The sequence below is a fragment of the Microtus pennsylvanicus genome, chromosome 1, assembly GCF_037038515.1.
Source record: "Microtus pennsylvanicus isolate mMicPen1 chromosome 1, mMicPen1.hap1, whole genome shotgun sequence".
Lineage (NCBI taxonomy): Eukaryota > Metazoa > Chordata > Mammalia > Rodentia > Cricetidae > Microtus > Microtus pennsylvanicus.
The window spans coordinates 60,441,326-60,467,932 of NC_134579.1; the positions used below are offsets into that span (position 1 = coordinate 60,441,326).

Sequence of the window (26,607 nt, forward strand, 5' to 3'; positions counted from 1 at the left end):
AATGCTATGTAAATAGTTGTACATTTTGTTGTTTAGGAAATAATGACAAGAAAAAGAGGTTTCACACATTCAGTATCTAGGCAAGACACTCTCCCACAATATCTCCAGTCTGAGGTTGAAGGAATCCTTAGCTACATATATTCCATGGATACAGAAAGCATAGGAACTTTGCAAAAAATTCTAGGCATATTATTATTTTCTTTGAAACAATTAGTCCCCTGCTCTTACAATTTTTTTGAGACAGAGTCTCATATAGCCAAAACTGATCTTGAACTTGCTATGTAGTAAGAATGATATTGAATCGCCCTGTCTCCCCCTCCCAAGCTGTGGAATTATAGGCAGGTAGCACCATCCCTAGTTGAATGAGCTCTCTTTCCTTAGTGGCACAGAAGGTGTTGGCCTTTACATGTTGTTTCTCCCCAGTGACTATCAGAAATACTATTGAACACTTGTTATATCAATTTCTTTTTTAATGTCAATTTTGTTTTTATAATAATAGTATCATCTCCATGCCTGTCTTGCCTATAATCCACATGGTTGTTGAATATATAGGTAGGATCAGAAATCTAGAGCTGATGGTCCCCTCAGATATGTTACAGTCCCTACATCGGTTTAACAGGTTTGGAATTCTTTTCAAAGGAGCAGGGAGCTCTTGATTATGACTAACAGCTTGATATATGAGAGAAGCCATTTTCCTCTTGAGAGCTCACTGAGGCAATGCAGATCAATAAAAGCAGCCTCTAAACTGTTCTCATTTTTATGAGCCCTTGTGAAACACTTGGGCTAGGTTTTGCTTTATGTAGTCAAAACTGTTTCCTGTTTGGCTCCAGTCTTGGGGTTTCTTGGAGCCTGCAGAGTCTCAGGGCGTGAGTACTGCTGGCTGTCTTGCTGAGGTCTACCTTCCAGTCGTCTACAGACCCGCGATCATTGTACCACTTCTGCCCTCAGAAATAGTGGACTCATGTCATGGAGTAATCCTGTGCAGGGCACTCTGGAGAAGTGGACCTCACACTACTTCCGTCCACCAGCCACATGGTATACAGTACCAAGCTGCACACTTCAGACTCTATTCTTTCTCCTTTCGAGGGGTTTGGCGTATTGGTATTTATAACAGTGAATGTATGTTTATAATACTCATTGAGGATGGAGTCCTCAGTTTACACATCTGTGGATATCCTGGGCCTGTCAGCAGAAATATACACTGCATGAGTATATATTTCTATTTTATATAATATGTAAATATAAAACAAAATATACATTTATGTATATTGTGTGTGTATGTATGTATGTATAAAATGAGGCTATCAGTAAGAAGTTTCTAGGAGACATGGTTCCCAGGAGTGGCTGAGAACGAGTGGAGACTTCTCCACTGTACAGGTAGACGAGCATTACTGAGAGGAGTAGGTGAGAGGAAGTAGAGGGAAGGCTGTATTACTTAGCTATTGCCGTGTAACAAAATACTCCAAGCTCCATGGCTTAAAACAGCTCTTTACTTACTTGAAATTTGTACTGGGATCTGCTAGGAAGTCCTTCTGTTGATCTGCCCTGGGGTATCATAGAGCTACAATCATTAGGCAGCTTGTCTGAGCCTGGATGGTTAAATATAGGTGCACTTGTACATCTAAGAGTTAGCAGTGGCTGTCATATGGGTGTCTTTCTGTTTCGCTTGGAGGCTACCTGTGGAATACTTGGCTGAGTTATTTTGTAAGATTGAAGAAGGGTTTTGAGAGAGGGAGAATAGAAGCTGCCAGACTTCTTGACAATGAGGTCAATCTCACACCTTTCTCCTAAGCAGTGGTGAGATGTTTTGTGTGTCATTTCTGGCTCTTCCTTGTATCCTTTGAATAGAATTTCTTGTCACTTGGAACTGGCTCACTAGCTGGTTTATGATCACATAGGATTCCTCTGCTATATTCTGGTGGTCAAAGCAAGGTGTGAACCAGCTCAGATCAGGGTCCAGGGACATGAATCCGCCTCTTGATGAGAGGAGGCGAAGCCACATGGCAAGCTGTGGATGGACAGGATTCTATGTGGCCATTTTCATAAACTGGCCCCTGTCCTGGAAGGTCTGGTTTCACTCACCGTCACTGTCCTTCCGCTGCCTGGTCTCTGAGATGTTCCTGTTTGTGGGTATTTGCTCAGGGTTCAGATTCCTGGGCAGGTGCTTCAGCACCTGCAAGCAATTCCATCAGTGTCCCTGAATAAAATAATCTTACTTTTTCTGACAAGTGTTCTTAGTGACCTCATCCAAACCTTGTGCTATTCCCATGGGCTATTGGAGACTGGATGACAAAGGCAGCTTGGTGAGGTAAAAAGGCTTGGAGGTTGGAGAGACCTGCACTCGGCTAGTTCTTCTTTGGTTATGACTGACCGCATGGCTTTGGATAGGTTACTTGACTCGTTTAAATTTTATTTTCTCACCCATAAAAATGGATATTTCTATTTTTGTGCTTAGTTGGGGGAGTCATTCAGCAATTGATGATTGTTAGAAAAAAGTCTTAGGGTACCAGGAACCCAAGGTTCTTTATTCAGAACCCCTGAGATAAGCGCACCTCATCTCTAAGCTATTTTCTTTCACCTCACCTTGGTAGGCCGGTCCCACACTTTCACACGTCTGCCGGTCTCCTTTTCTCAAGAGTGCTGCAGTAGGGAAGATTAAAATGGGGTTCCATCACTTGCCAAAGCTTCTTGCAATGAGCTAGAGGAGTGTTAGGAAAACAAGCTAGGTGGTCTTCCTCAGATGACAAGAGATTCTGTTCAAGAGATCTGTGGGACAGGCAGGACCAATATACAGAGGACCAAGGTTTAGATGCAACAAGCAAGGCCTTCTACTTCCTAGGTCCTAGGTGTCTAACTTGTCTGAGCCTAGCTTTCTGTATGTTTTGCTGGGGATCATCATTTTATTTGCCAAGCTGCTGAGAAGAGAAGATAATTCTAGTAAGAGTTTAGCTAAGTTCCTGGAGCAGAGTAGGCACACTGTAAAATGGTAGCGCCTTCTTTTTCTTAGCTCTCTCTATGTTGTGCACCTCTTTTCCCTGTGTGTTGGAGCACTCCACAGGAAGTCCATTGCATTCTTCAAATGAGCTGCCTCCTGGGATGTAATAGCTATGCTTTAAAAAGCCATGTGTCATGTGAATTTTTTATAACTTGAATCCTATTTCCTTTTCACTGACCTGATTATTGATCTCAAGAAAGAGTTCATTGGAAAACAGATGTCGTAGGTATGAGCAAAGTTGCTGCAATCAGCTTCCATTGGCATTCTGTCCAGGAAAGTAGGCTTCGGGAGATGGAGCATAGCATACAGTGTAATTAGTGACAGAACTAAATTGTGTGATCCAGACTGGGTGGGAAAAGAGGTGAAAATGAACAAGTAGAATGGAATTCAGAAATACGTGAAAAAATTACAACTAATATCCAAGGGGTAGGATAGTGTTAAGACATGAAGTCATATTATTGTGTCTATTTTGCAAAATCACTATGGTGAATGTGGATCACCTTCATGATGCTTAAAATAAGAAGTGAATTTAAAAGAGAAGGGTTGAGAGAGGAGAACCTCAGTATCCATCTGGGTCTGGATGAGGGCCTGGGTGACCTGGGCTGGAGGGGAATCTTGTAGACATGGGCAGGTAAGGTTGTCAGTAGACACCGACTCTCTTAGATTCTGAGGATGGAGCATGTACCTTGTGTATTTGGAGTACTTTAGGGGATGAAGAGGGGGGAGACGGTCAGTAACTCCGTGATGCTTCATTTACTTGGTTAGTATTTTTTGCTTTGGCTTCCTTGCCTCTCATAGGAGGAGGGGTTAGGGCAGAAGGGTTTGAAGTTTTCTGCTCTTCTGAGTGGCCACATGTCATGGCCAACTGGGGAGACCAAGGCAAATCCTCAGAAATTCCCGTCAGGGAATCTGGAAGAAATTATTTTTTCGCTGTTGTGAAATGCAGAGTACTCCACCATTTATCATTACTGGGAGTCCTTGATGTTTCTGCAAGCTTTCTGCAGCAGTGAGGTGGGGATGTTGTAAACCACAACCTTTCTATCTTCTGTATACAAAGCCTCCTTGCTAGGCAGTCACTACCATTCCCTCCTCAGGTCTGGGATCCCTGACACACACACACACACACACACACACACACACACACACACACACACACACACACCAAAACCCCTCAAGCCAGGTTTCTTTCTTGAAGCCAGCTGGGCCCCTCCTCCATCTCCAGGATGTCAGACTGTTGGGCAACATGCCCAGAAGTCCAAAGTTGCAGCTGTCTCCCTGGAGAAGCACATAAGTGAAGAACTCTCCCCGGGCCCCATACATTTGGCCTGGAGCAGCGCCTCTGCCAACTCCCTTCTGCTGTACAGCAGGCCTGGTCTGCAGCAGAGCCTGACCCAGAGAAGGAGGGTTTCTTCTTGTGAGGTGGGGGAAGGGTGTTTCAGGCATGTGGACGATTCCAGCTGGAGTTCTGTGGGACAGCTGTGGGCAGGAATGGAAGGCTCTGCTGAGCTCTCTTCCTTAGGTCAGGCTTTCTGTTGTTTCCCAATCCCACAAAGACGAGGTAATAGGAGGGGCCATACCCGGGACGTCTCTCTGAGCTCCTGTGATGCCCGATGGTGTGGCAGCTCGCAGTACCCTCTGGTGAATGTAGGGAAAGAGGAAGTCCTTACTTAAAGGGTGCCTGGGTGACGGCAGCTCAGGAGGGTTGTCCACATGTGCTTGCTTGAGGTGTGTAGCAACATCCGGTTTCCACTAGTCTGCCTGGCTCTCCCAGGTGCCTTGAAAGAAAGGTGTAAGTCCTGTTACTCCCGTGACAGAAGATAGTATGGAAAAGTCGAAATGGGGTTTCACACCAGGCTCCAGGGTGGGAACCAGAGCTGGCCATTTGCCCATGATGGAAATGTGGCTAGAGTCTCATCTGCAAGATCCTGGACCCTGGAGGCATCTTAGCTTCCTCTAACACCAGAGTCTTACCTTTCCTTGTTTCCGCATTTACCATCCTTGGGAGGGGGGATGCTTGAAGATGGTGTCTGTGCTATCTGTCAGTCGCTAGCACCAGAACTGAGCAAACAGTAGCTGAATTTAAACCACCAAGAGGCTGGGGAAAGATTTTGTGTGGCTCCAAGAGGAGGGACAGCTGGCAGGACCAATGGCCCATGGCACTGGGCCAGCTTGACTTCTAATGTCATGGAAACTAATGAAAGAGATGAGGTGATTTGTGGGTCCTGCAGGGGAAGCAGAGCCTGCCTGCATGCTCAGCCAGCAGGGTGTCAGTTCGGCACTTGGCGTTTCCCTGTGTTCTGTGTGGTGAGGCATTGGGTGGGGAGGGGGGTGATAGCGCACCGAGTTCACGGGGTGCCGCATGTGACCACCCTCTTCACCGTCTTTCCTCTAGATGTCTGCTGTGTGGTCCTAGGTGAATATCTTATTCACCTGTCTAAAATTAAACATAGTCTCCTCTCAGTATGTTCTATCTTTCTTAAGGCTTACAAATACCAGATTTCTTAATCATCTTCTCTTCCATGGTGGCCTCATGTTAGTCTTTAGATCTTGCCTTCCTTCCTCCTTTCCTGCCTCTTGTGAAGATGACTGAGAATGTCCTAGCCGGCCTCTCTGGTCTTGGATTGTTCCTTTTACTCTCCCAGAACCATCTTGTTAAAGCAGTAACACCTTTGGGCCATCTCTACATCCTGGAGCAATAACTTAATCTGGGTGTTGTCATAGTCACTAGGATAGGACAGAGTAGAATGAAGGGAACCCACGCGAGGCAAGGCCTCCAGTGGTATTCAGAGGCCATCATGGTCGAACTCTGACCACCACTGTGATACATTAAAATGGCTTAAGAATCCTGGGTTGTCTTCTCTTTGCTACTCCTCTGTGACCATGGCCCTTATCTCTTATCAGTTGTTTGGTTTATGATTAGGAATTTTGACCCTTTGGGTTATTAGTGGAGTCAAATTTACCTCAAAGGTAAAAAGTAGTTCCTGGGTGCTTAAAGTCAGGGCATACCAGTCAAGCCAAAGATAGCTGACCCAAGCCATGGTGTAAAACAAGTAAGGAAGCCAAGAGTCATGTTGACAGCTCAAACTCAACCCGTGGCTGAATCACCTTGTATGCAAGTCCCTTTCCCAGTATGGCCTTAGGTTTGGTTTTTGTTTTTCAGATGTAAAATATAATTCAGTTCTGTGATCTCTGGGTTGTTCATCCCACTGCTGTCCTCTGTTTTCAATGGAGTTTGGAAAATGCCTGTATTTTCCTACTTGAGATCAGCTATGTCTTTGTCCTGTGCCAAAAGCTGGGAATCCTGGCTAAAAAGGAATTAGAGTATGGCCCACAGGAGAGACCTTCTACCTGATGGACATTTATAATATCTATAAAACAAAGGAGATAGCAGATTGATTTCTTGTCAGACTCCTGGGGTGGAGAGGTCCATTTGTTCCCAAGGGTACCGAGCACTTAGTAAAGATCACCTGACTTCCCTAAGAACGGGAGGAGGGGCCCATCCATGTTAGAGGTAGACAGAAACGTCTGGGTGGACAGCACTGCTGAGGACAGGTACTTTCACAGTCTTTCTTCTTTCCCCTTTCCATGGGACCTGGGAGAATGATGAATTCCTAGTGTGTGGGATAGAGACATCTTCAGTTGTCCTGCTTAGGGGAAGGGCAGCTATATTTCATACCTACAGGTCAAGGGCAAGGCCTTTGTTTGACATTTGTGTACTTGGATAAAGCCCTCTGTTGACACCTTAGCACTTTTCCTACAATGAATATCCAGGCTGAACCTTGAACACACACATAATCTAGAAAGTAGTATAGAAGCCAGTTAGCTGGGAGCACCGTAGGGAGTTGAGTATCCCCAAGAGACCTGAAACTTTGGAAGGGAGTCTAAGGAGCCACTGAAAAGCTGATCATGAAATGCTTGGTAGGGTGGGTTTGATTTATGCTAGAGAAAATTGTATTTTAGGGGGCAATAATCCAAATAGTTCTCTTTGCAGTTTTCCTAGCCTCATACCTTAAGAGTAAGTCCAGACCTACAGGACCACACAGTGGCAACTAAGAGCCTGAGATGAGATCTACACGCTGTGCAATCCTGTTGTGCCATCCACAGCGTACCTCTCTATTTAAAGGGGATACTAAGACCCTAGTAAGCAAGTGGTAGAAGGAGAATTCTTTCAGAGAAAACACTTTCAGAATGCATGGCCGTGTCTACTCTTTTTTTCCATGGTCTCCCTTTTGTGACCATGGCCATTGCACACCCTGACCAGGATGCTGCTAAACCTGAGCTTGGGGAGCTTGTGCCCGTCCATCCCTGCTTGGTCTCCTAGCTGCTAAACCTGAGATTGGGGAGCTTGCGTCCGTCCATCCCTGCTTGGTCTCCTAGTTGCTAAACCTGAGATTGGGGAGCTTGCGTCCGTCCATCCCTGCTTGGTCTCCTAGCTGCTAAACCTGAGCTTGGGGAGCTTGTGCCCGTCCATCCCTGCTTGGTCTCACAGCTGTGGCAATCTCTGCAGGGCTGTTCTGTTTCTTTCCTCCTGTTTGGAAGGAGCACCCTAGTCTTCCTGTTCTACTGCTCCCAGATAGTTCTGGAACTAGTGTTTCCAGGCCTCCAGCTTCTACTTTGAAGGCGACTGAGTTTTCCATAGCATTTCCAACAGTTTCTTTGCTAGTTTACCCCCATTTAGTGTTGCTTTCCCCAAATCTCACCAAGAAAACTAAATTGCCCTTCTCCACGTTTTTTTACAACGTGGAGGGGAAGAAAGAGTGGTTTACAGGGAAGTCACAAATAGGCTCTTCTGACTTTCCAGAGAGGCCCAACTTGGAATTTGTACCTCATCACTTGCCAGTTGTGTGACCCATGGCTGGTCATCGACCGTCCCAAATAACCAGTCACCTTATCTGTGAAATTACAGGCGACCTCCCAGGTGGGACCGAGTGTGGATCCCCTGCATAGGGAACCTGCAGCTCTGTGCCGCCCTCCACACAGTTCTCAATAATATCATGTTCTCACTGCTCTATCCTGCCTCTTCTTTCCTACGTGGCTTACGTCACTCTGCTTTCTTTTCCGTTGGTTCTCCTCAGTGTCGTCTGTCTCTGTCTCCCTCACTGCCGGTGAACAACACTACAGCTCTCATTCTGTGTATATCTATGACCACAGCCTACAAGTGTGTCTAAAACCCACTTACATGTCAGGTGTCCTATCTCAAAGCCTACCCTTTGTATCGGCATAAATAAATGTAATGCAGATATTAAAGAATATTTACCACTTTAATGATAAACTTACAGAACCGAAGTTCCAGCGTAGTACAGGAGGTAGGAAGGAAAAAGGGCCGAGCCGCCTCCCTGCGCGCCCATTTATTGGCAGGCATTCTCCCGAGGCAAACCCCGCCCCCTAAAGGGGCTGTCTTAACCCTACAACCCTTATGTATGATGGTTAAACAGTCCGAGGCTAGACCCCCCCCCCCAAAAAAAACCCTGACTCACACCTATCATACATTTGTAATGAAGGAGAAGAAAGGAGGGAGCTTTATTTTAATAACAAGAATAGCAAAATCCCACAGCAAAGCAGAGCCCTGTTTTCCTCTCATCTGGAAAGCTGCTCTAATTGCTGCTCGTGATCAGAGCAGGTTAGATTAAATTAGAAGGTGAAGGGGTTTGAGGGAAGACGTCGGTAGAGGCTCTGATGTTGATTTCGGGGTGCTTTTAAGACTTCTGAGCTGCTGGCTTTGGTTCTTTATAGCTCTAATTTACTTCAAAATGCGCAGGCGCCCTTCTCCTGCTGCAGGTGTAAATGGTTAGCAGCAACGATTAGGATTCTTTTTGGCCCTAAAATGGAACTAAGCAGGGATGACAAAGTAGAGAGGAGAGAAACGAAAACCCTTCCTGAGATAGTTTGGAAAGAACTGGAGCTAAAAGGAGAGGTGGCTGTGCTGATGATATGTGTGAATTTACCATGTCAGCCCTGCCCACAGTGGACATGGGTGCTGGATACGACAGGGAAGAAAGGAAGAAGGAGAAGGAGGAGTTGAGGGTGAGCGTTTGTGAGTGTTTTGGACCTGGGTTCCAAAAGAAGTCTCGCTTTTATTCTAAGCTTGGATGCTTTCCTATTGGCCTTGTGATGACTGTCCTCCTGCGCTAAGCAACAGTAATCTGATGAAAATTTATGCAAGACAAAATTATCCTGAGAGAATTAAATATACACATAGATGCTGGAAAATGTTGGTTGTATCTCAAAACAACAGGGTTGCAAATATTTGGGGTCTGGGGCGGAGTTCTAGGGAACACATAGTAGCTATCTGGTGTTGTAAAAAAAAAAGAATTCTTAAACAACACATTTTTTTGACATACAGCTCCTGGGGTCAAGAATCCAGATGTAGTGTACTGGCTCCTCTACTCCATGGTCTCTTGTTAAACTTCAGTGAAAGTGTCACCTAGACCCTAACACACTAACTGGTTGTTGGCAGCCCACCAAGGAGCTTTAGATTTAGGACCTCTGTTCCCTGCTCTGAGGACCTCTAGTGTGGCAGCTTACCTCAGCAAAGCCAAGAAAGGGAGCAAGCAAGGAGAAGCCACTGTATTAGGTAGCGGAATCACCAATTGCCGTTTTCTGTTGGTGAAGAAGTCCCCTGGCAGGCACACAAGTGGAGGACATCCCTGGCACTTGGCTCGGGGTTTTTTTCCCAAAGGACATTTAAGAACTTGGAAATGACAGGATCTTGTGTTTCATTGTCTCTGGTTTCGTCTAGGCCTCTTTAACTGCCTAGTGATCAGCCTCCAGTCTTGAAATGTGTGCCTTCTGCTTAAATTCCTTCTGTTGCTCATCCATTCTGACCAACACGGCATCTTCACACATGTTCCCTCTCGTTAAACAGTTTAGTACTGCATATAAAACACGCATAGAAAAAGCGGTGGGGAATAGGAACAGGAAAGGTCAAAGCGTTAAGTATTTGTGTATTAAGGAAAGGGTGTGATGGGTTGAATTGGATCCTAAAATTCATAATGTTAAAAGTCCTAGCCCCTGCTACCCCAGTGTGCGACTCTATTTATTGATAAGTCCATTCAAGATGTGATTATTTGAGAATGAGGTTCTTAGGGTGGATGTCAGAGGCTTACACAGGATACACAGCACTGTAAGCACACAAATCGGGGGCAGCTACTGACGAGCCAAGGAGAAGGGCCTTAGAGGAAACCCACCTTGCTTGATGTTGGACTTGAATCTCTCAGAGTTGCGGAAAATAAATTTTGGTTGTTTAAGACACCCAGGCTGTGGTACCCAATCATGGTGGTTCCAGAAGCTAGTACGTGGAGCATCTTTATTGTAAAATTTCATCAGTTTTATGTTTGTTAATAGACACCTTTGTTCTGATTTGAATCGGAAATGTCTCCCCATGGATTCACATTTTGCAGGCTTATTCCCCAGCTGGTGGAATCATTTTGACATGCCGTGGAACTGTTAGGATGTGGATCCAGGCTGGAAGAAGTAGGTCTCTAGCGGCAGGCCTTCGATGAGAATGCCAGAATCTGGTTCTGGTCATGCTCTCACTGCTTCCTGGTTCGCTATGATGTGAACAGCCTCTGCCATGCCCTCCCAGCACCGTGATCTGAGCTACTGTGGCATACCTTCCTCGCCACAGTGGACTGAAAGCCTCAGAAAGCATGACTTAATAAATGAACCAAAATAAATGGTTCTTCCCTTCAGCTGGGTAGTGTGCAGTGTGGTCATGACAATGGACAAGTGACTACTGATATACCTTTCTCGTGGGGACTGCGGGAGAGGAGGGCTGGGCAGTTACAACTGGCCTATGCCTTTAAGATCTCACCATCTTTTTGATCAATGGCAATGCAAACAAATCGGAATGTGTGATGAGCACCACTGTAGCCCCACGTATATACTGGGGGGATAGAGGGAGTGGAGGGGGCTTTATTTTGAGCTGCTCCTTAGGATGGATTGAGTTTTCAGATGGAAAGGGGAAGGATATGAGGATGGATGGAAAACCCCAGTGTGAGCACTTGGCTGCAGCAGTCCAATGGACGTGCGTTTTTATCTGCCTCTGCCTCTTAGTAGCCCCGTGACTCCAGACGGGTCAGCATGTCTGTGCCGGAAATCCCCGTCTTTAAGGTGAGGATAATTACCATGCAGGCTCATGGGTTCTTGTAGGGATTGGAAGAATTGATGAGAATGAAGGGCTTACAAGAACACTAGGTCTGTCTAACCATCTGGCATTACAGTTGCTTTGGAAAAACAGATCTCAGGTCATTGAATTTCTCAGTGGTTCTGTGGAATGAATTTCTTAGCAGAGCCCTCCCTAACTCTCCAAGCTTCACTCTTGTTCCAACCCCGAAGGAAGGCAGCTGTGCTTCTTCCTCTTACCCGGCTTCTCTCCCTACTGTATACTCACGAAGACCCAGGCGAGTCCTCAGCTCCCCTGAAAGCTTTTCAGAGCCTCCTACACTCAGCCCTGCTACCATCTCACCGGTTACAGCTGCAGGGCTCACACCTATGCTCTGCTTCTTTATTTGTTTGCCCAGAGAGCCCTTGAAGTGCGGAACTATGCATTTCCCTTGAAGTTGTGGGTCTTTGGCTTCTGACACAGAGTAGGCCTACCTTGAGCGGTTGTTGAATGAATAGAGATACATATGTATATAGTAATAGTATAGTAATGGTGTATTAATGCAAAAACAGTTCCACAGTTTATAATTGAGCCAAATATGAAGGATCTTGGCTTTTGAGTGCAACTTCAGATTACCTCAAATATTCTAGCATTCTAACAGGGGCTTTTTTGGGGGACATTTTTTAATAATTACAAGAAAAAAATCAAGGGACTTTTCAAATACATTGGTGGGAACTTCAGGGAAAGTGGGGTAAACACTGCTGTAGGTTTTCAATGCTGTGATGACATTCTCAGCTTTGGGGTGGGTGGAAGCCAGTGGGTCTGTTACTACATTCCCAAAGGATGTTAGGACATAGAGCGAACCATAAATGGCTGTAAGATGGCTAAAGACTGCCCAAGAAAACTGGACTCCAGATCTGCACGGTTTCACTCTGTACCCCCCAAAGTCCTAATCGACCAGCCTTGTAAAATCTATCCTCATCTGTGGCCCCCTTTTCCTCGGAACTCAGTTTATAAGTCTGAGATATGGGCAGAGCTGAGCTAGAAAGGGAAGCTGTTGACGGTGAGCTGTGTGCATGTGTTTAAGCGAGGAGACGGTGCTAGCTGTGCCTAGCTAGCCACTGCCGTTGTTTCCAGATTTGGAGTTTAAAAAATGTTTCAACATGCCACAAAAGCGAGGACTCACACTCAAGGCCACAGCCTTGCTTGTCTACTCTTCTCACACCCACAGTTGGAGAAGACACACACTTGGGTTTCACCTTTTTCCTCCACTTCTGTATCTCAAAGCTCTAATCAGAGCTCTTCTGTGTGCTTCTGGAACCTTCACAGGGGTCTGTCCTCCTTCGTGGTACTGTCACTGCCCAGAAGAGACCCATCTGTCCTTGTTAGGAGTCTTCCCTGATTGTACGCGCCTTTTTTAAAAACTTGATTGTAGGTCTTAACTCTAATGATATGAGACTTTGCCTCTGCCCCTCCTAACCTGGCTCAGAGGTATTCTCATGGCTCAGGAGCAGCAGACCCCACAGGTCTGCTTCCCTCTCCCACTGTCTACCAGCTGCTTCAGTATTTGCACTTTGTGGACCCAAGCATGCCCGGAACGACAGTACCAGCACCGTCTGCCTTGCTTGGAGGAGCTGCCTCATAAACTCACACCCTGGGCCAGGGATGCGGAGAAGAGGTTTGCAAAGCCCCAGGGCATTCCAGGAGCTTAGTATCAGCCCCAGCCTCCCATCTCACCGGCTCTGCGGTGCAGGCAGTGCCCCTCTCCCGCCCACAGTCCATCACCTGCTGCTGTGACTGTTGGAAAAGCAGATTCAGTCCCGCAGGCACTGGGTGGGTCTGGGTATTGGGAACCGGAGGCAGACCTGTGGGATCTGCTCTTCAGTCATGAGAATGGCTGTTTCTTATGGCTGTCTCCTTGGAGAAAAACAAGGCGTGTGCAATCAGAGAGCATTCCTGAAGAGGAACCGTGGGTCTCTTCTGGGCAGTGGCAGCACTGCCTCTTACAGAGTTGTCTTCGACAATTTCAGCATCCCTGAGCGCTTGCTGCCATTGATCTTCTGAGACATTTGCCAAGTGGTTAGATACTTGGATTCCAGAGCCCGAGTCCCTATGTTGAATCCTGGTTCTTACCATGGTTTAAATGTGCCCCTTAAAACCTTAGAAACCTAACTCCCACATTCACACAGTGGATGTGTTTGATTGTAATACTTGAAGAAGTTAAATAGGGAAGATATTGTCATGCATATGGGGACCTTTTGATGGGATTAGTGGTTTCATAGGCAAGGGAAGAGAGACCTGAGCTAAGCAACCCTTCTCTACCATGTTATAACATAGAATGAGGCTCCTCAATAGGTATTGGCGGCGTGCTTGAATTTCTCAGCCTCTAGAGAACTGTGGGCAAAAGAACTCTCAGTTTTTATAAATTACCCACACTGAATTACTTTGGTATATCACCAAAATGGACTAAGTTCCACTACTCCCTTTCTGTGTCCATAGGTGAAAACCAGTGACCACCTCCACTGGGTTGTAGTAACAACTGATTAGTTAATTTTTAAAAGATGGTTAGAACTGTGCTTAGCAATTGAATGACATGGCCTATTTTCAAAGGCCCCTTAATAAGCAGTTTCCTTCATGAGCTGGAGAGAAGAGACTTTGTCTTACACAACACTGAGTCCATACCATCCAGTCCAAGTCTGTTGTGAGTAAGTGACAAGACCGCTCAGCTTCCCATGGATTTTCTGTTCACTGGGCTGGAGCTAAGGTTAATAAATGCACTCCTTTGTCTCCAGGAGCGGAATCTGTCTCTCAATCCCTTAGGGACTCTGCCCATCTCAGAAGTGTCCACATAGTCTCTTATTCCTCTGATGTAAGACATTTTCATCTCGAGGCTTATCAGTCCTCCAAGCGTGAGTATGTAGTCCCTCTGTGGAGGTTTTGACAGAGGTAACTATGGAGTCAGCGTGGAAAGGTAGAGAGGAGTGAGGCTAAATGATCCTTTTGAGAACAAGCTGGTGATTTACTTTAAAGGTTGATCTTGATGATGAGGCAGCACTGGTCAGAGCTTGCCTTGGCCAGGCTATAGTTCTGAATAAACAGAAATTAGGATCTAGAAGGTGTAGATTATACTAACTTTATTTGATTTTGTATGTTTATTTAATAGTTATGAGTATGTGGTGGTTTGAATGAAAATGGTCCCTGGTGGTTTGAATGAAAATGGTCCCCGTAGGACCACAGGGAGTGACTATTAGAAAGTATGGCCTTGTTGGAGGAAATGTGTCACTGGGGGGGCGGGCTTTGAGATCTCAGATGCTCAAGCCAGGACCAGTGTCTTCCTACTGTCTGCCAGTCTGGGTTTAGAACTCTCGGCTACCTCTCCATCACCATGTCTGCCTGTGTGCTGCCATGGTTTCCATCATGATGACAATGAACCAAACTTCTGAACTGTAAGCCAGCCCCAATTAAATGTTTTCCTTTATAAGAGCTGCTGTGGCCATGTTGTCTCTTCACAGCAAAAGGAACCTCAACTGAGATGGAGTGTTTTGCCTACATGTGTGTATATGCACCACATACATGCCTAGTGCTACAGAGGTCAGAAGGCATTGAATTCTTTGGAACTGGAGTTACAAATGGTGTTGATCATCTGGGCTCCAGGAGCTGAGCTCAATCTTTTGTGAGGACAGCAAGTGCTCTTGGTCACTAAACTGTGTCTCCTGTGTCCTGGCTTTAGAGATGCATCTCTACTTCCATGGCATAGGGAGGGGTGCCTCAGCCTTTGAGTGCTAGAATTCTGAGATTACAATGTGTGCTGCCACATCTAGGTGTCTACCTCTTGAAAGAAACAAATATCATTGTTTATGTCTTGGACAATGTCAGACATGTATATAATTCATTAGGATTACATTCACCCCTCATTACTCTTTCTTCACTCTCTCCTGGTGTGGGAAGTCCTTCTGTATATGTGTTGCTTTTATTGGTTAATGAATAAAGCTGCCTTGGCCTCTGGCAGGGCAGAATAGAGCAAGGCAGAATTCCAACCACAGATAGAGGAGAAAAGAAGGTGGAATCAGAGAGATGCCATGTAGTTGCTGAAGGAGAAAGACCCCTGGGAATTTTACCGGTAAACCATGAGCCTCATAGTGAAATATAAAACAACAGGAATGGGTTAATTTAAGATATAAGAGCTAGCTAGCAATCATGCCTAAGTGATTGGCCAAAGAGTGTTTTAATTAATACAGTTTCCATGAGATTATATTGGGTCTGGGCGGCTGGGAATGAATGAGCAGCCTCCATCTACACTCTCCCACCCCTGCTGTGTTCCCACTAGTCCCACCCCACACTTTTATATTGTTGTGCCTTACACTTTTATGCAGGTATCCACAGCTTCGCTATGTTCATAATCATGATCACGGTGGCCCTGCCATATCCAACATTTCATAGCATTTCTATCTTCTGGTTCCTGTAGTCTTTCTTCCCCCTTTCTGCAATGTTCCCTGGGTTTTGGAAGGGTGATATCCATGTCCCATTTATAGCTTACTACTCAACAGCCACCATTTTTCAGCACTTTGACCAGTTGTGACTCCATGAATTAATGGTTGCCACTGAAAGCTTTTCGGACACAGGTTGAGAGCAGCATTAGCCTGTAGGTATAAACATAAATATTTAGAAGGCAGTTTTACTGCACGTCCATTTTGCAAACCGTCAGTGGTACATTCCTCACTAGGACCTGTGACATCCCCAGGCATAAGTCCCTTGTCCGGGTTTATTTGCAGTAGTAGGAGTGTATTCCCTCTCATGGATCGGGTCTCTGAGCTAACCAGTAAGCTCTTGCTACCCACCCAGCAGTCATGCCAGAATGACATTACTTGTCTGGTTAGTGTTGCAGCCAGTGGGGTCCACAGCTGGGTAACAACACTAATACCTTTTCTTCCCTAACAACCTACGAGTACCTTCGAGCAAGTACGCAAGTGTCGTCTATTTGCAGGGGTCCACATACCCAAGCCTCACTCTTAAGAACAGAGGGAGGCAGGGTTTCCCCATCAGCTCTGCAAGGCTGGAGTTGACCTCAAGATAAGAATTACATGTTTTCCTGAGTACCCATCCTGACAAGGAGGGGGAGTCAGGACAAGGATCTCCAGAAACTTTGGACTCAACCTGTTACCAAACATCTGCTGTATAGGGATGTCTTCATCCGGGTTTCTTCCTCCCCGAGGATTTGGTGCTGGGGGCTATGATGGGCAGGCTGAATGACAGAGTAATTAACAGGCTGGGAGAAACTCAGTTGTTTCTGAAGATGTCTTTGGGAAGGCACACATGGACTGACAGGATCAATGAGCTGTAAATGGATTACTGGTCTGCCAGTGTGGAGTCAAGGAAACAGGCCCTTCATTCTGCAGCATGGCAGTAGATTTTTATTGTAAGTCTTCATTAGAAAGCTATAAGGTAGGAGGAATTCTTCTGAAAAAAAATTGTGTGCATATGTGTTTAGGACATGCACGTGTATAGTACATGCCTGTGCGTGTATTTTAACATGTGAGTGGGTGTACATGTATGAGTGGGTACATGTGTGTACTTAAGTGTTGAGAAACCTCATTTAACAACTGGTGTCTACCTTGATCTCCATATGTACTATATTGAGGCCGGGTTCCCCTTTGAGCTAGTTCGGGGTCATCTGTTTCTGCCTCCTGCCCATGTTATGATCACAGGCAGGCTGCCACACCCACCTGGCTTTTTACATGGATTCCAGGCATGCAAATTCTTGACCTCACTCATGTGTTGCAGGCTCAATGAATTTGTTGAAAGATGCACAGGATGCTGGAGTAGGGGGATACTGGGAGAAAACCCTCCAAGGATGCACTTCCCAGCAGTGTGGATAAACTACAGGTCCTCAACCCTAGCTACAAATGGAATCTCCTGGGGAAAGGATTTTTCAAACCTCTCAAAATGACACAAAGCATAATCAACAGCCAAGTAAGCACCAATATCAACCATAAACCCACCCTGTGCCTCACTCCAGAATTAAACAGCAAGACTGTCCAGGCAGGAGCCTGTGTATTGTGTGTTCACCCATGGCCTGGGTTCAGCCCACAGGGTTGAGAACAAATGTTAGCATACTGGAGCTGTTTAAAAGTTGCTGGACTTCTCTCCTAGAGACAGTCCAGTAGGTCTAAGAAAGGGGCAGAAATCTGCATGTTACCAAATGTCTCCGGAACAGCTCAGGTTCTGCAGTAGCAGCTGGGTTAGAGGATGTGAACATTTCAGGCAGCACGAAAATGGCTGTGAGGGCAAAGGTGGTGGCAGAGAAACACTTTGCAGGAAAAAGACATCTCTGAAAAGATTTCTCTTCCTACAAATGCTGCTGTAGTTACTATATCATTACCCCTCAGCATGGCTGGCTCTGACAGAAATTGGTCTCTCGCACTCGACTTAGTCACTTAATTACATTTACCTTCGGCTGCTCTTGGACGGTGGCAGCACAGGCAGTGGGGTTTGTAATCAAGAGACGGAAGCACTTTGGACAGGGAGTGTGAGCTGGAGCAGGTGTTGGCGGGAGGTGTGCTCTCTGGCTCCTGGTGTCCAGAGCTGTGAAGTGTCAGGCTCTGGGATCTTACTGAGGTGCAGGCTAAGAAGTTAGCTTGCCAGCTTCATGGATTCTGGCAGACAACTTGAGAATCCTAGACCACTGTCCAAGGCAAGACCACTCATGGCAAACAGGCAGCATGAATTCCAGCCTCTTTGTGTTCATTTTCAGGGACCAGGTACACACTGTATGTACAGTGATGGTCCTCATTGTGACCCAACCTTAGGAGACTGCAGCCTTATAGACGGTTGAGACCAGCCTGCTTCTGTCTCAGTGGGAGTGTTACATTTGCTGTATTTGCCAGCAGAAACCTGGCTTCTGACTCAGAGGGAAATGATATCTGTATCTCTCAAGGCTGCTGCTCGGAACAAAAGCTGTTTATAAGACATGCAAAAATATGGGGAACCCTGAAGAACTGTCCCCTAACTCCTGTGGACTCCCAGCAGTGGAAGTTATGGTCTTCTTGCTATATATCTCTAGCTCCCGGGAAGACTGAACATGGTGATTAATCTAAGCATGGAACAGAGAGTGCATTGAGACACTACCCAAGCACTCATAATGTTGACATTTGAAAATATCAGCTGGGCATCGGTGGTGCACACCTTTAATCCCAGCATTTGGGAGGCAGAGGCAGGTGAGTTCGAGGCCAACCTGGTCTACAGAGGTGGTTTCAGGATAGCCAGGACTGTTACACAGAGAAACCCTACCTTGTAAACAAACAAACAAAAAACCGAAAGGAAAGGAAAGGAAGGAAGGAAGGAAGGAAGGAAGGAAGGAAGGAAGGAAGGAAGGAAGAATAGAAAAGAAAAGAAAAGAAAAGAAAAGAAAAGAAAATACCGTGCTGCAGATGATGTCACCTTGTGTCCTCAGAGCATACCATTTATGTCAGGAGTTTGGAAATGGACTTGGGGATAGGAGGTAGCGTTGTTTTTCCTATTAACCATCTTGTTCTTGCTGCTCAAAGAAGATATCCAAGCTTGTGTACAAAACGGCATATAAACAAGAATACACACACACACACACACACACACTTTTAAACAGAACTTTACAAAATACTTTGCCAGACTACTTGCCCTTCCGAAGATGGATCAGTCAAGGTCACACTGTTTCTCCAGAAATGAACTTTTAAGCAGTGGGAAGTGATGAAGGCCTAGGGTGAAGAAAAGGGCAGGGACAGCAGAGGACACCAGGATATATTGGTAGAGAAGTCGAATCATACAGGGAGATTTGTGGTTGGCCTCCCCGCATTGCCTCTAATCCCTTCCAGGGATTCCGGCCTTCCCTCCCAAGGAATTATGTGTCTGAACAATGACATTTTAAGGCCTCCTCTTCCCCCCTTTCTGTTCCACCAGTGCTGCATTTATCCATGGGCATTACTTGGAACACAGTCCAATGTGACGTTGGGGGTTAGCCAGATTATCTCAGAGGCTACTCAATGCCGACCAGAGCCCCCTTGTCTATTGCTGACCTCAGGACATGGTGGTGTATAGAAACCCACTTTATTGGGCTTGTGATTTTGTGGGTCAAGAATTCGCCGCGTATTTCCTCTTTCGGCCGTGCTTGCCGGCAGACTCGCCGCCATGGGCCGTGTGATCCGAGGGCAGAGGAAAGGCGCCGGTTCTGTGTTCCGCGCGCACGTGAAACACCGTAAGGGCGCCGCGCGCCTGCGAGCTGTGGACTTCGCGGAGCGGCACGGTTACATTAAGGGCATTGTAAAGGATATCATTCATGACCCCGGTCGCGGCGCTCCCCTCGCCAAAGTGGTTTTTCGTGATCCCTACCGGTTTAAGAAGCGGACGGAGCTGTTCATCGCTGCAGAGGGAATCCACACCAGGCAGTTTGTGTACTGCGGCAAGAAGGCCCAGCTGAATATCGGCAATGTTCTGCCCGTGGGCACCATGCCTGAAGGTACTATCGTATGTTGTCTGGAGGAGAAGCCTGGGGACAGGGGCAAGCTGGCACGAGCCTCCAGGAACTATGCCACAGTCATCTCCCACAATCCGGAGACCAAGAAAACGCGAGTGAAGCTGCCTTCAGGGTCCAAGAAGGTCATTTCCTCAGCCAACAGAGCTGTCGTTGGTGTTGTGGCTGGTGGGGGCAGAATTGACAAGCCTATCTGGAAGGCTGGCCGTGCCTACCACAAGTACAAGGCCAAGAGGAACTGCTGGCCACGCGTACGTGGTGTGGCCATGAATCCTGTAGAGCATCCCTTCGGAGGTGGTAACCATCAACACATTGGCAAACCGTCCACTATCCGAAGAGATGCCCCTGCTGGACGCAAAGTGGGTCTCATTGCTGCCCGCCGGACTGGGCGACTACGTGGAACCAAAACTGTACAGGAGAAGGAGAACTAGAATTCAGGAGCTAATAAAGTATGTCCTTTGGCTAAAAAAAAAAAAAAAAAAAAAAAAGAATTAGAAGAGTAGGAAAATATGTGGGGGTTCTGTGCTCACAAGGCCTGTGGGCTTCAATAGCTGAAGGTAGTAAGTATGTACATGGGTTAGAGCATATACATGGAGCCATGTGTCTGAGCTACAGTTATACCTGTAGCTATAACAGAGATATCATACTATACTTGGCATAGAATACTTTACTTCAAGTCACCAATATATGCGGGTATTTCTCTCTACCAGCAGCCAAATTAATTCTGTTCTCTAGAGTACACCATAATTCTATTAAGTTCTGACACAGTCTGGCCTGGAGACAGTAACAGATCATAAAACTTAGACTTAGATCCATAAGTGCATTCTTTTAAATGCTACTTGGAACCCCCAAGTTGGAACCTGTGTTTCTGAGTGCCTAGTTGTTAATTGGAGTTCTTAGGACCTTCTTAGCTCTGTCCACAAGAGAAAAACACAGGGAAGTGCTTGTGTTGGGGTACTACAAAGGGTTTTGCAGATAAGTGAACATCCAGATAGAAGAGGGGAATAGGTCAAGGCCCTGAGAAAGGAGTGTAAAACTGTCCCAGAACCCCCACATATTTTCCTGTGTAGCAGCATCCTGGACTGGTCATCCTGGGCTTTTATGTAAGCGTCATCATATGGGCACAATTAATTGAATCATTGGCCATGGTGATTAACTTAACCTTCGGCTACTTTCTCCCTACTTCCCTCCAGGGTTGGTTGGACTAAAAGTCCCAATCCTTTAATCATTCTATGATCTTTCTGGTAATAGCTCTCCCTCTTCTAGAGCTGTCTAGAGGATCATCCCATGGGTTTCAGAAGTTGTATGTCTGGAGATGGGGTCAAAAACCACTACACATTTCATAAACCAAATTACTCCTTGGTATCCCTTCTCCTACACTGTGCTTCCTGGGGCCAGAATATCCATTATTTGTTTTCCTGCAACATTATCTGGTACTGGGACGGAATCAGCTGACTGACTGGCCATCTTTCTCTCTCTGTATGATCTTTCTATATACCATGCCTGGGCCTCTTCACATCATTGTGGTATCAGTGGGGTCACACCTCTCTAGAGCTTGTTGGCTTTCTCTAGTTCTTTTAGGCTCTTAGACAAAGAATTTAAGGCCTCAGAGATCCCCTACTATTCTGTCTGCTACATTCTCTTAGCTATGTGAATCATGAAGACCTATCTAGATGGAAGGGGGCGGGAGTTAGAGTGTTTCTTACTCAGAGAACCAGTGAACAATTTAAATTTAATGTATCCTACCGGATAAAACTGTATCTCTAGGTGGGGTATGATTTCAAGTGACCACAGAGGACTCTTTAGTCACTTGGGAAGGTCAAGAACAGAACACTGATTGTTAGGGATTAAATCATGTCTCCTTTAGATCCATATGCAGAAGCCATGGCTCAGAATTCAGCCACATTTATAGGTGCAGCCTTTAAGAGGTTATTGAATTGAAATCAGACTGTTAGAGTGGGCACTGACCCAATATAATTGATGTCCTTATTAATAGAAGAGCATGGTCTCAGTGGGAAGGAGGTTGAGGGTACAAATGCCAACTGTTTGCAAGCCAGAGAAAGGCTTAGAGGAAACCAAACTTGATTGCATCTTGATCTTGAAGTTCCACCTTCTAGAACTGTCAGAAAACAAATGTCTGAGGGACACTCAGTTGTGCTCTGGATGGTGCCATATAGACTAATACACAGTCAAGCGTGAACGAGCGATTTCACTTGTCTTGTATCTCATATGTATAAACGTTATCTTCAGAAGATTGCCAGCACGGGCACTTCTTCATGAACTTTTAACCCAGAATCTGTTTGATAATTGACCCACTTTTGCTCCCTTCATGCCGACTTCAAATGGCTTTGTCTTCAGAGACGTCTCCCAACTTCTCCTTTTCTGGGTGTCAGCCCCTGTAGACTACACCTCGTAGGCTCCTTGACCACTGCCTCCTGGGTGATCTTAGTGGGTGGAGGCACTGGTGTAATGTTGACAATAGGAAGAAAGGGGGGCCTTCCCAGATCCCCCATTTTCTGTGTAGACACAAGGCTACGCTCTTGCAGCTGTAACTTCCACAGTGTAGCCCTGGCTGCTGATATTCCTCCATCCCATGACCTGGGCAACCAGTTTCCTACACTGGACTTCCTGTTTTTAATTCCTGGAGTAATTTTTGTTTTTCTGCTTGGACCCTGAGTAATATGCCTGCTTAATATTTCTCCTGATTTAAATAGACACCCACAGCTCTGTGTTCCTAAGCACACAGATTTTTCTCTACACATAGAGTCCAATTTAGCATTCATTCTGGAATGCTTTAAACTGCAGTTTGGGGCACTTCTAAAAGAAATAAAAATAAATGAAAAAGATGCAGTCTTCTACAGTCCAACTTGTTTTTGATAAAATTTAACCTTTGACGTATTTTCCTTTAGATTTTGCATTTTCTTTTTCTCCACTTTCCCAATATTTTTATGCCATTTTTACATAGTTAAGCTCACAAAGTGTATCTATTTTTTGCATTCTGTCTTTTAGCTTGGCATTTTATCATCAGCATCTCACTAATTTAGAATTCTTTATAACATCACTTTTAACTTATGGACTAAGAAGCTAGAATTCTGACAGGAGATTCTGTGTTCCAAAAGGAGTGTGCCAATTAGGTTTTGCGTCTGTGTCTCTAAATTTGGTTGTTCTGTAGCCATGGACTGAGGGCTTGTGGGGGCTGTGTTTTCGAGAGAGGGGGAGGAGACATGGGAGTAGAGGTACCTAGAAGCCAAGAGGGCGTGAATGAAGCAGTCAGAGAAAAGGGAAATCAAAAGAAGTCAATTGCTGGGCGAAGTCTCCAGACTGGGAGTGCAATAAAAAACGTGGGGAGATCAATATGAGCCTGACTGATCCCCAAGTCTCTTCTTGCGACATGATCTGAATAGTAAGTGAGCCATGGGCCTGGAGAAGAAGAAAAACCCTTCATGAGAAGGGGAGGTATAGGCTAGTAGCAGCCATGTTAGTCCTGCTACGGTAGGCAGGCTGGGAACCTGTACTATTTCCTGCCTTGTGGAGTGAAATACAGCATTCAGAAGAGTTACACAGTCTTATTTATTCCCCTACAAGATGAACATTTTCTCCCAGGTGAGTACAGAGGTGAAGAATCTCCATGAATGAGGTGGCTGTCACCTGGCCTTATAAGTTTGTCTCTCTGCTACTGAACGCACAAACAATCTGCGCTCTGAGAACAGGAGAGTTAGAATCCGTGTTATATGTGGAAATGTATCCGTTGGTGCAGCTGAACCCAAGGGCACTGTGCTGGGGTATAGCTCAGTGCTGCTTCTCCGATTTCAGCCTGGCCCCATTCCCTTCCTGGGCAGGCTCTTCTCTGCAGCATCACGGGAGGAGAGGTTGTGTGCTCTGAAGATGTGAAGGATGCTTGTGAGGGACACACGTTTGAGGATTCGGAACTGACTGATGCGTATTTTTAGGAAGAGAAGGTAATGATGGTAGGGAGAATGGGTGAGGGAAGCACTAAGTGTGTCGGGGGAATAGTTGCATATTGGTGCAAAATGTTTGTGTCCCCAAATGACTTTGGGATGTACTTGAAATGTTGATTGTTTACTGTTAGCAGAGACTCAGGGAGCAGACTTGGAGGAGGTTAGAACTCGAGACGAGCATGCACCCTCAGGTGTGGAGGCACTACAAAACTCTGTGTCATGGAACTTCTCTTCTGGAGCTTACCCAAGAAGAGGGAGAGAGCTTACCAGATGTCCCAAGGCCTCTTTCTTTCTCTCACAGAGGAAGGAAAAGCCCTTCTCTGTGATCTGTTCTCCAGAAGCTGTCCACTCTAACCTGATAAGGCTGCAGGGATCAGCACTGAAGGACCAAAGCATGGAGCAGATAGGGTGCTTTGCCAGTGGTGGGGCCTCCTGGGAAGCCAGACTATCTGAAAGCTACAATAAAGCCTGTTCACATTCATGGCTCCTTCTCCTGGCCAGGGTGGGAAGATGGAAAGAAGTCTTCCCTTTCTGGGCCCATCACCATGTGGAATCACTCACCTTACCCAACCAGCCCTGGAGGGAAGCCTCAGAGCAGAGTCTCACCGAATCACGGACTCTGCATGTATTTCGGCTCCACAAGAACCCATCCTGGCCTCTATTGGAAGTCACCTCTTGGCTCTATTATTTGGGTAACAATGAGGAGCTGAGTTTAGCAGCAGAGCCCGGGGTGCTTTGTCCATGTTTCTCTACAAAAGGACAGCTGCCGCGGCCTACAGATGCCTGCCAACCAGCCAGAAATCTAATTTCAGACCCTGGCGTCCAACTCACCTGCAACACCAGTATGCTCAGAATTGTTTGGTTCCTGTCAGAAGTGCTCCTTTGCCTTGAGAGAAGGAAGAGCTCCTGGGAGCAGGGAGGGAGGGAGCCGGGGACATTTCTTTCACCACTGGCTTTTTCTGCAGAACTCAGAGCTCCTTCCCTGTATGTCCACTCAGAGGACGGTGTTTGCCATGCCCCGCCTGTCTCGCATGTCACTCTACCTGCGGAGTGTGGCTGAAGCAAGCTTCCCTGCTTTCTGTTTATTCCTGGCCTCCGGAGGCATTTTGTGTCGGACTGAAATGTGAGCTATAGCGGAGTCTATCTTGGATTCACAGCTTGGGCAGAGGTGGTTTTAAAGGGGGTGTGTGATGTGCTCTTCCAGCTAGGACTTGCTGTAGTTATTGTCCATAGTGCTGATAGCAGTGGAGGCTGCTGTCCTTTCCAGCTGAAATCCAAGTGCTCAGATGGGATCAAGGGGGAAGGTTGGGGTGAAACAGGGTACAGGAGAGACAGTCTTTTTTAAAATAAGCTTACATCAAAGAAATTCCTCAGGAGCACATCCTCCCTCTCTCTCTCTCTCTCTCTCTCTCTCTCTCTCTCTCTCTCTCTCTCTGTGTGTGTGTGTGTGTGTGTGTGTATGTGTGTATTCAAATTCAAGTAGGTCTTTTCCTTATTTCTGAAGGCAAAAATAATTTTTCCTTGGTTATTTATTTATAAGTCTTCATTTCATTTCTTAAGACCCAAATATATACACATATGAAATATATGAATAGAAATACGTAAATGTTTGTGTGACAAAAATAAATCATACCTACTTAGTAATATTTTAAAGCAAAACACACCGCAGACATATTTCATTATACTTACATTTGCGGGAATTAGTTTTCATTGGCTTAATTGTCTTTTATCACGTGGCGGCATCTATCAGTGCTGCTGTCACTGCTAACCCAGAATGCTTGCTTGCTCGCCTTGCCTGGAGATATGTCAAGCACTGTGCTAGGCGTCAGCACTAGACGGCAGGCTCTGTCTTCGCACCTCCTAGGCTAGGAGACAGAGGCTTACAGAGTGCTGTTTTCTTTTATAGAGACAGGATCTTTAAGGCCTAGGCTAGCCTTAAACCCAGTAATCCTCCTGCCTCAGCCCTTCCCAGGTGCTAGGATTAGGAGCATGTACTAGCACACTGTGGCTGAATATAAGTACCTTTCTGAAGCTCATGCAGTCCTTACAGGGCAGAGCCAGGATCTGATCTGATAGTTCTGGATTTAGACTGCATACGCCTACCAAGGACACAGTCCAACCTTCATTCATTGAACTACTGTTTATGCTTCAGACATGTATCATTGATTTTAAGAATTATAATGTCTGCTTTTTGATACAGGGTCTTGTTATATAGCCAGATTGGCCTTCTTTTGCCTTCACTTGCTAAGTCCTGTGAACACAGGCATGCGCCATCAGAGCCAGCTCAAGGATTAGTTCTTATTACAAAAATGCTGCCAACGATCATAGTGAGACCCTCTCAAAGGGGGAAAGTACATTCTTGTGGCACGTGGCTTACTCTTTGTATAGATTCACAGGAATTCCTTTGACTAAATCTGCCTTGCATTGTCCTGCTATCTTTGAACTATGTGGGATCTTGTAGATTTGTAACAAGCTGAGCCTTTTCTGTGTACTTGATGGTATTAGGTTTTATTTGATCTTTCTGACCATCTAGGATATTAGAGAGGTGACTGTTTTCTCCAGGTCCTCTACACAAGGTGAGTTCAGTTCTCTCACACATTAAGCCCTGGTCTCTGGCCTCAGAAAGCCAGCCCAGGTGTTGTTTCCAAATAAACACACAAAATACAGTGTCCTCTTTCAATTAATCTAACATGATTTCTCTTACCTTATCTCCTGGATTCCATCATTTCTGGTCTTTGTCTCTAGCCCTGATCTTTCCAGCTACAGAGTATCTCCAACAAGGGCAGCATCTTTCCTGCTCGCTCTCCTGTATCAGCATCCAGCCCAGCATCAGCATCTCTATGGTGATTTAGAAAGACCGTCTATTCCATTGCCTTCTCGGGGAGTTGGTACAGCAGGGCTAGTCCTCTACTCAGATTCTCGCCCTGTACTGCTATGCTTTGGAAAAGAACTATCAGAAACACTCTTATCGGTTTTCTCTTACTATTCAGTTTTCCCTCTGCCCGCTAATTATCTTCGTTGTATCTTCAGAGATAACTCCTTTATA

General features: G+C 45.9%; 2 protein-coding genes across 29 annotated transcripts in view; both read left to right on the forward strand.

Moving 5' to 3' along the window:
- Positions 1-26,607, forward strand: part of Kalrn (kalirin RhoGEF kinase) — a 605,871-nt gene that overhangs the window by 122,558 nt on the left and 456,706 nt on the right. The window lies entirely within an intron of this gene.
- LOC142845877 (large ribosomal subunit protein uL2-like) lies at positions 19,218-20,093 on the forward strand. The gene has a single exon (XM_075965401.1). The coding sequence runs from the start codon at positions 19,260-19,262 to the stop codon at positions 20,031-20,033; it is 774 nt and encodes a 257-aa protein (XP_075821516.1). The 5' UTR covers positions 19,218-19,259; the 3' UTR covers positions 20,034-20,093.

Bases quoted from the DNA above. Each gene is read 5' to 3' on its own strand.
- LOC142845877 (XM_075965401.1), top strand. From the start codon at position 19,260: ATGGGCCGTGTGATCCGAGGGCAGAGGAAAGGCGCCGGTTCTGTGTTC.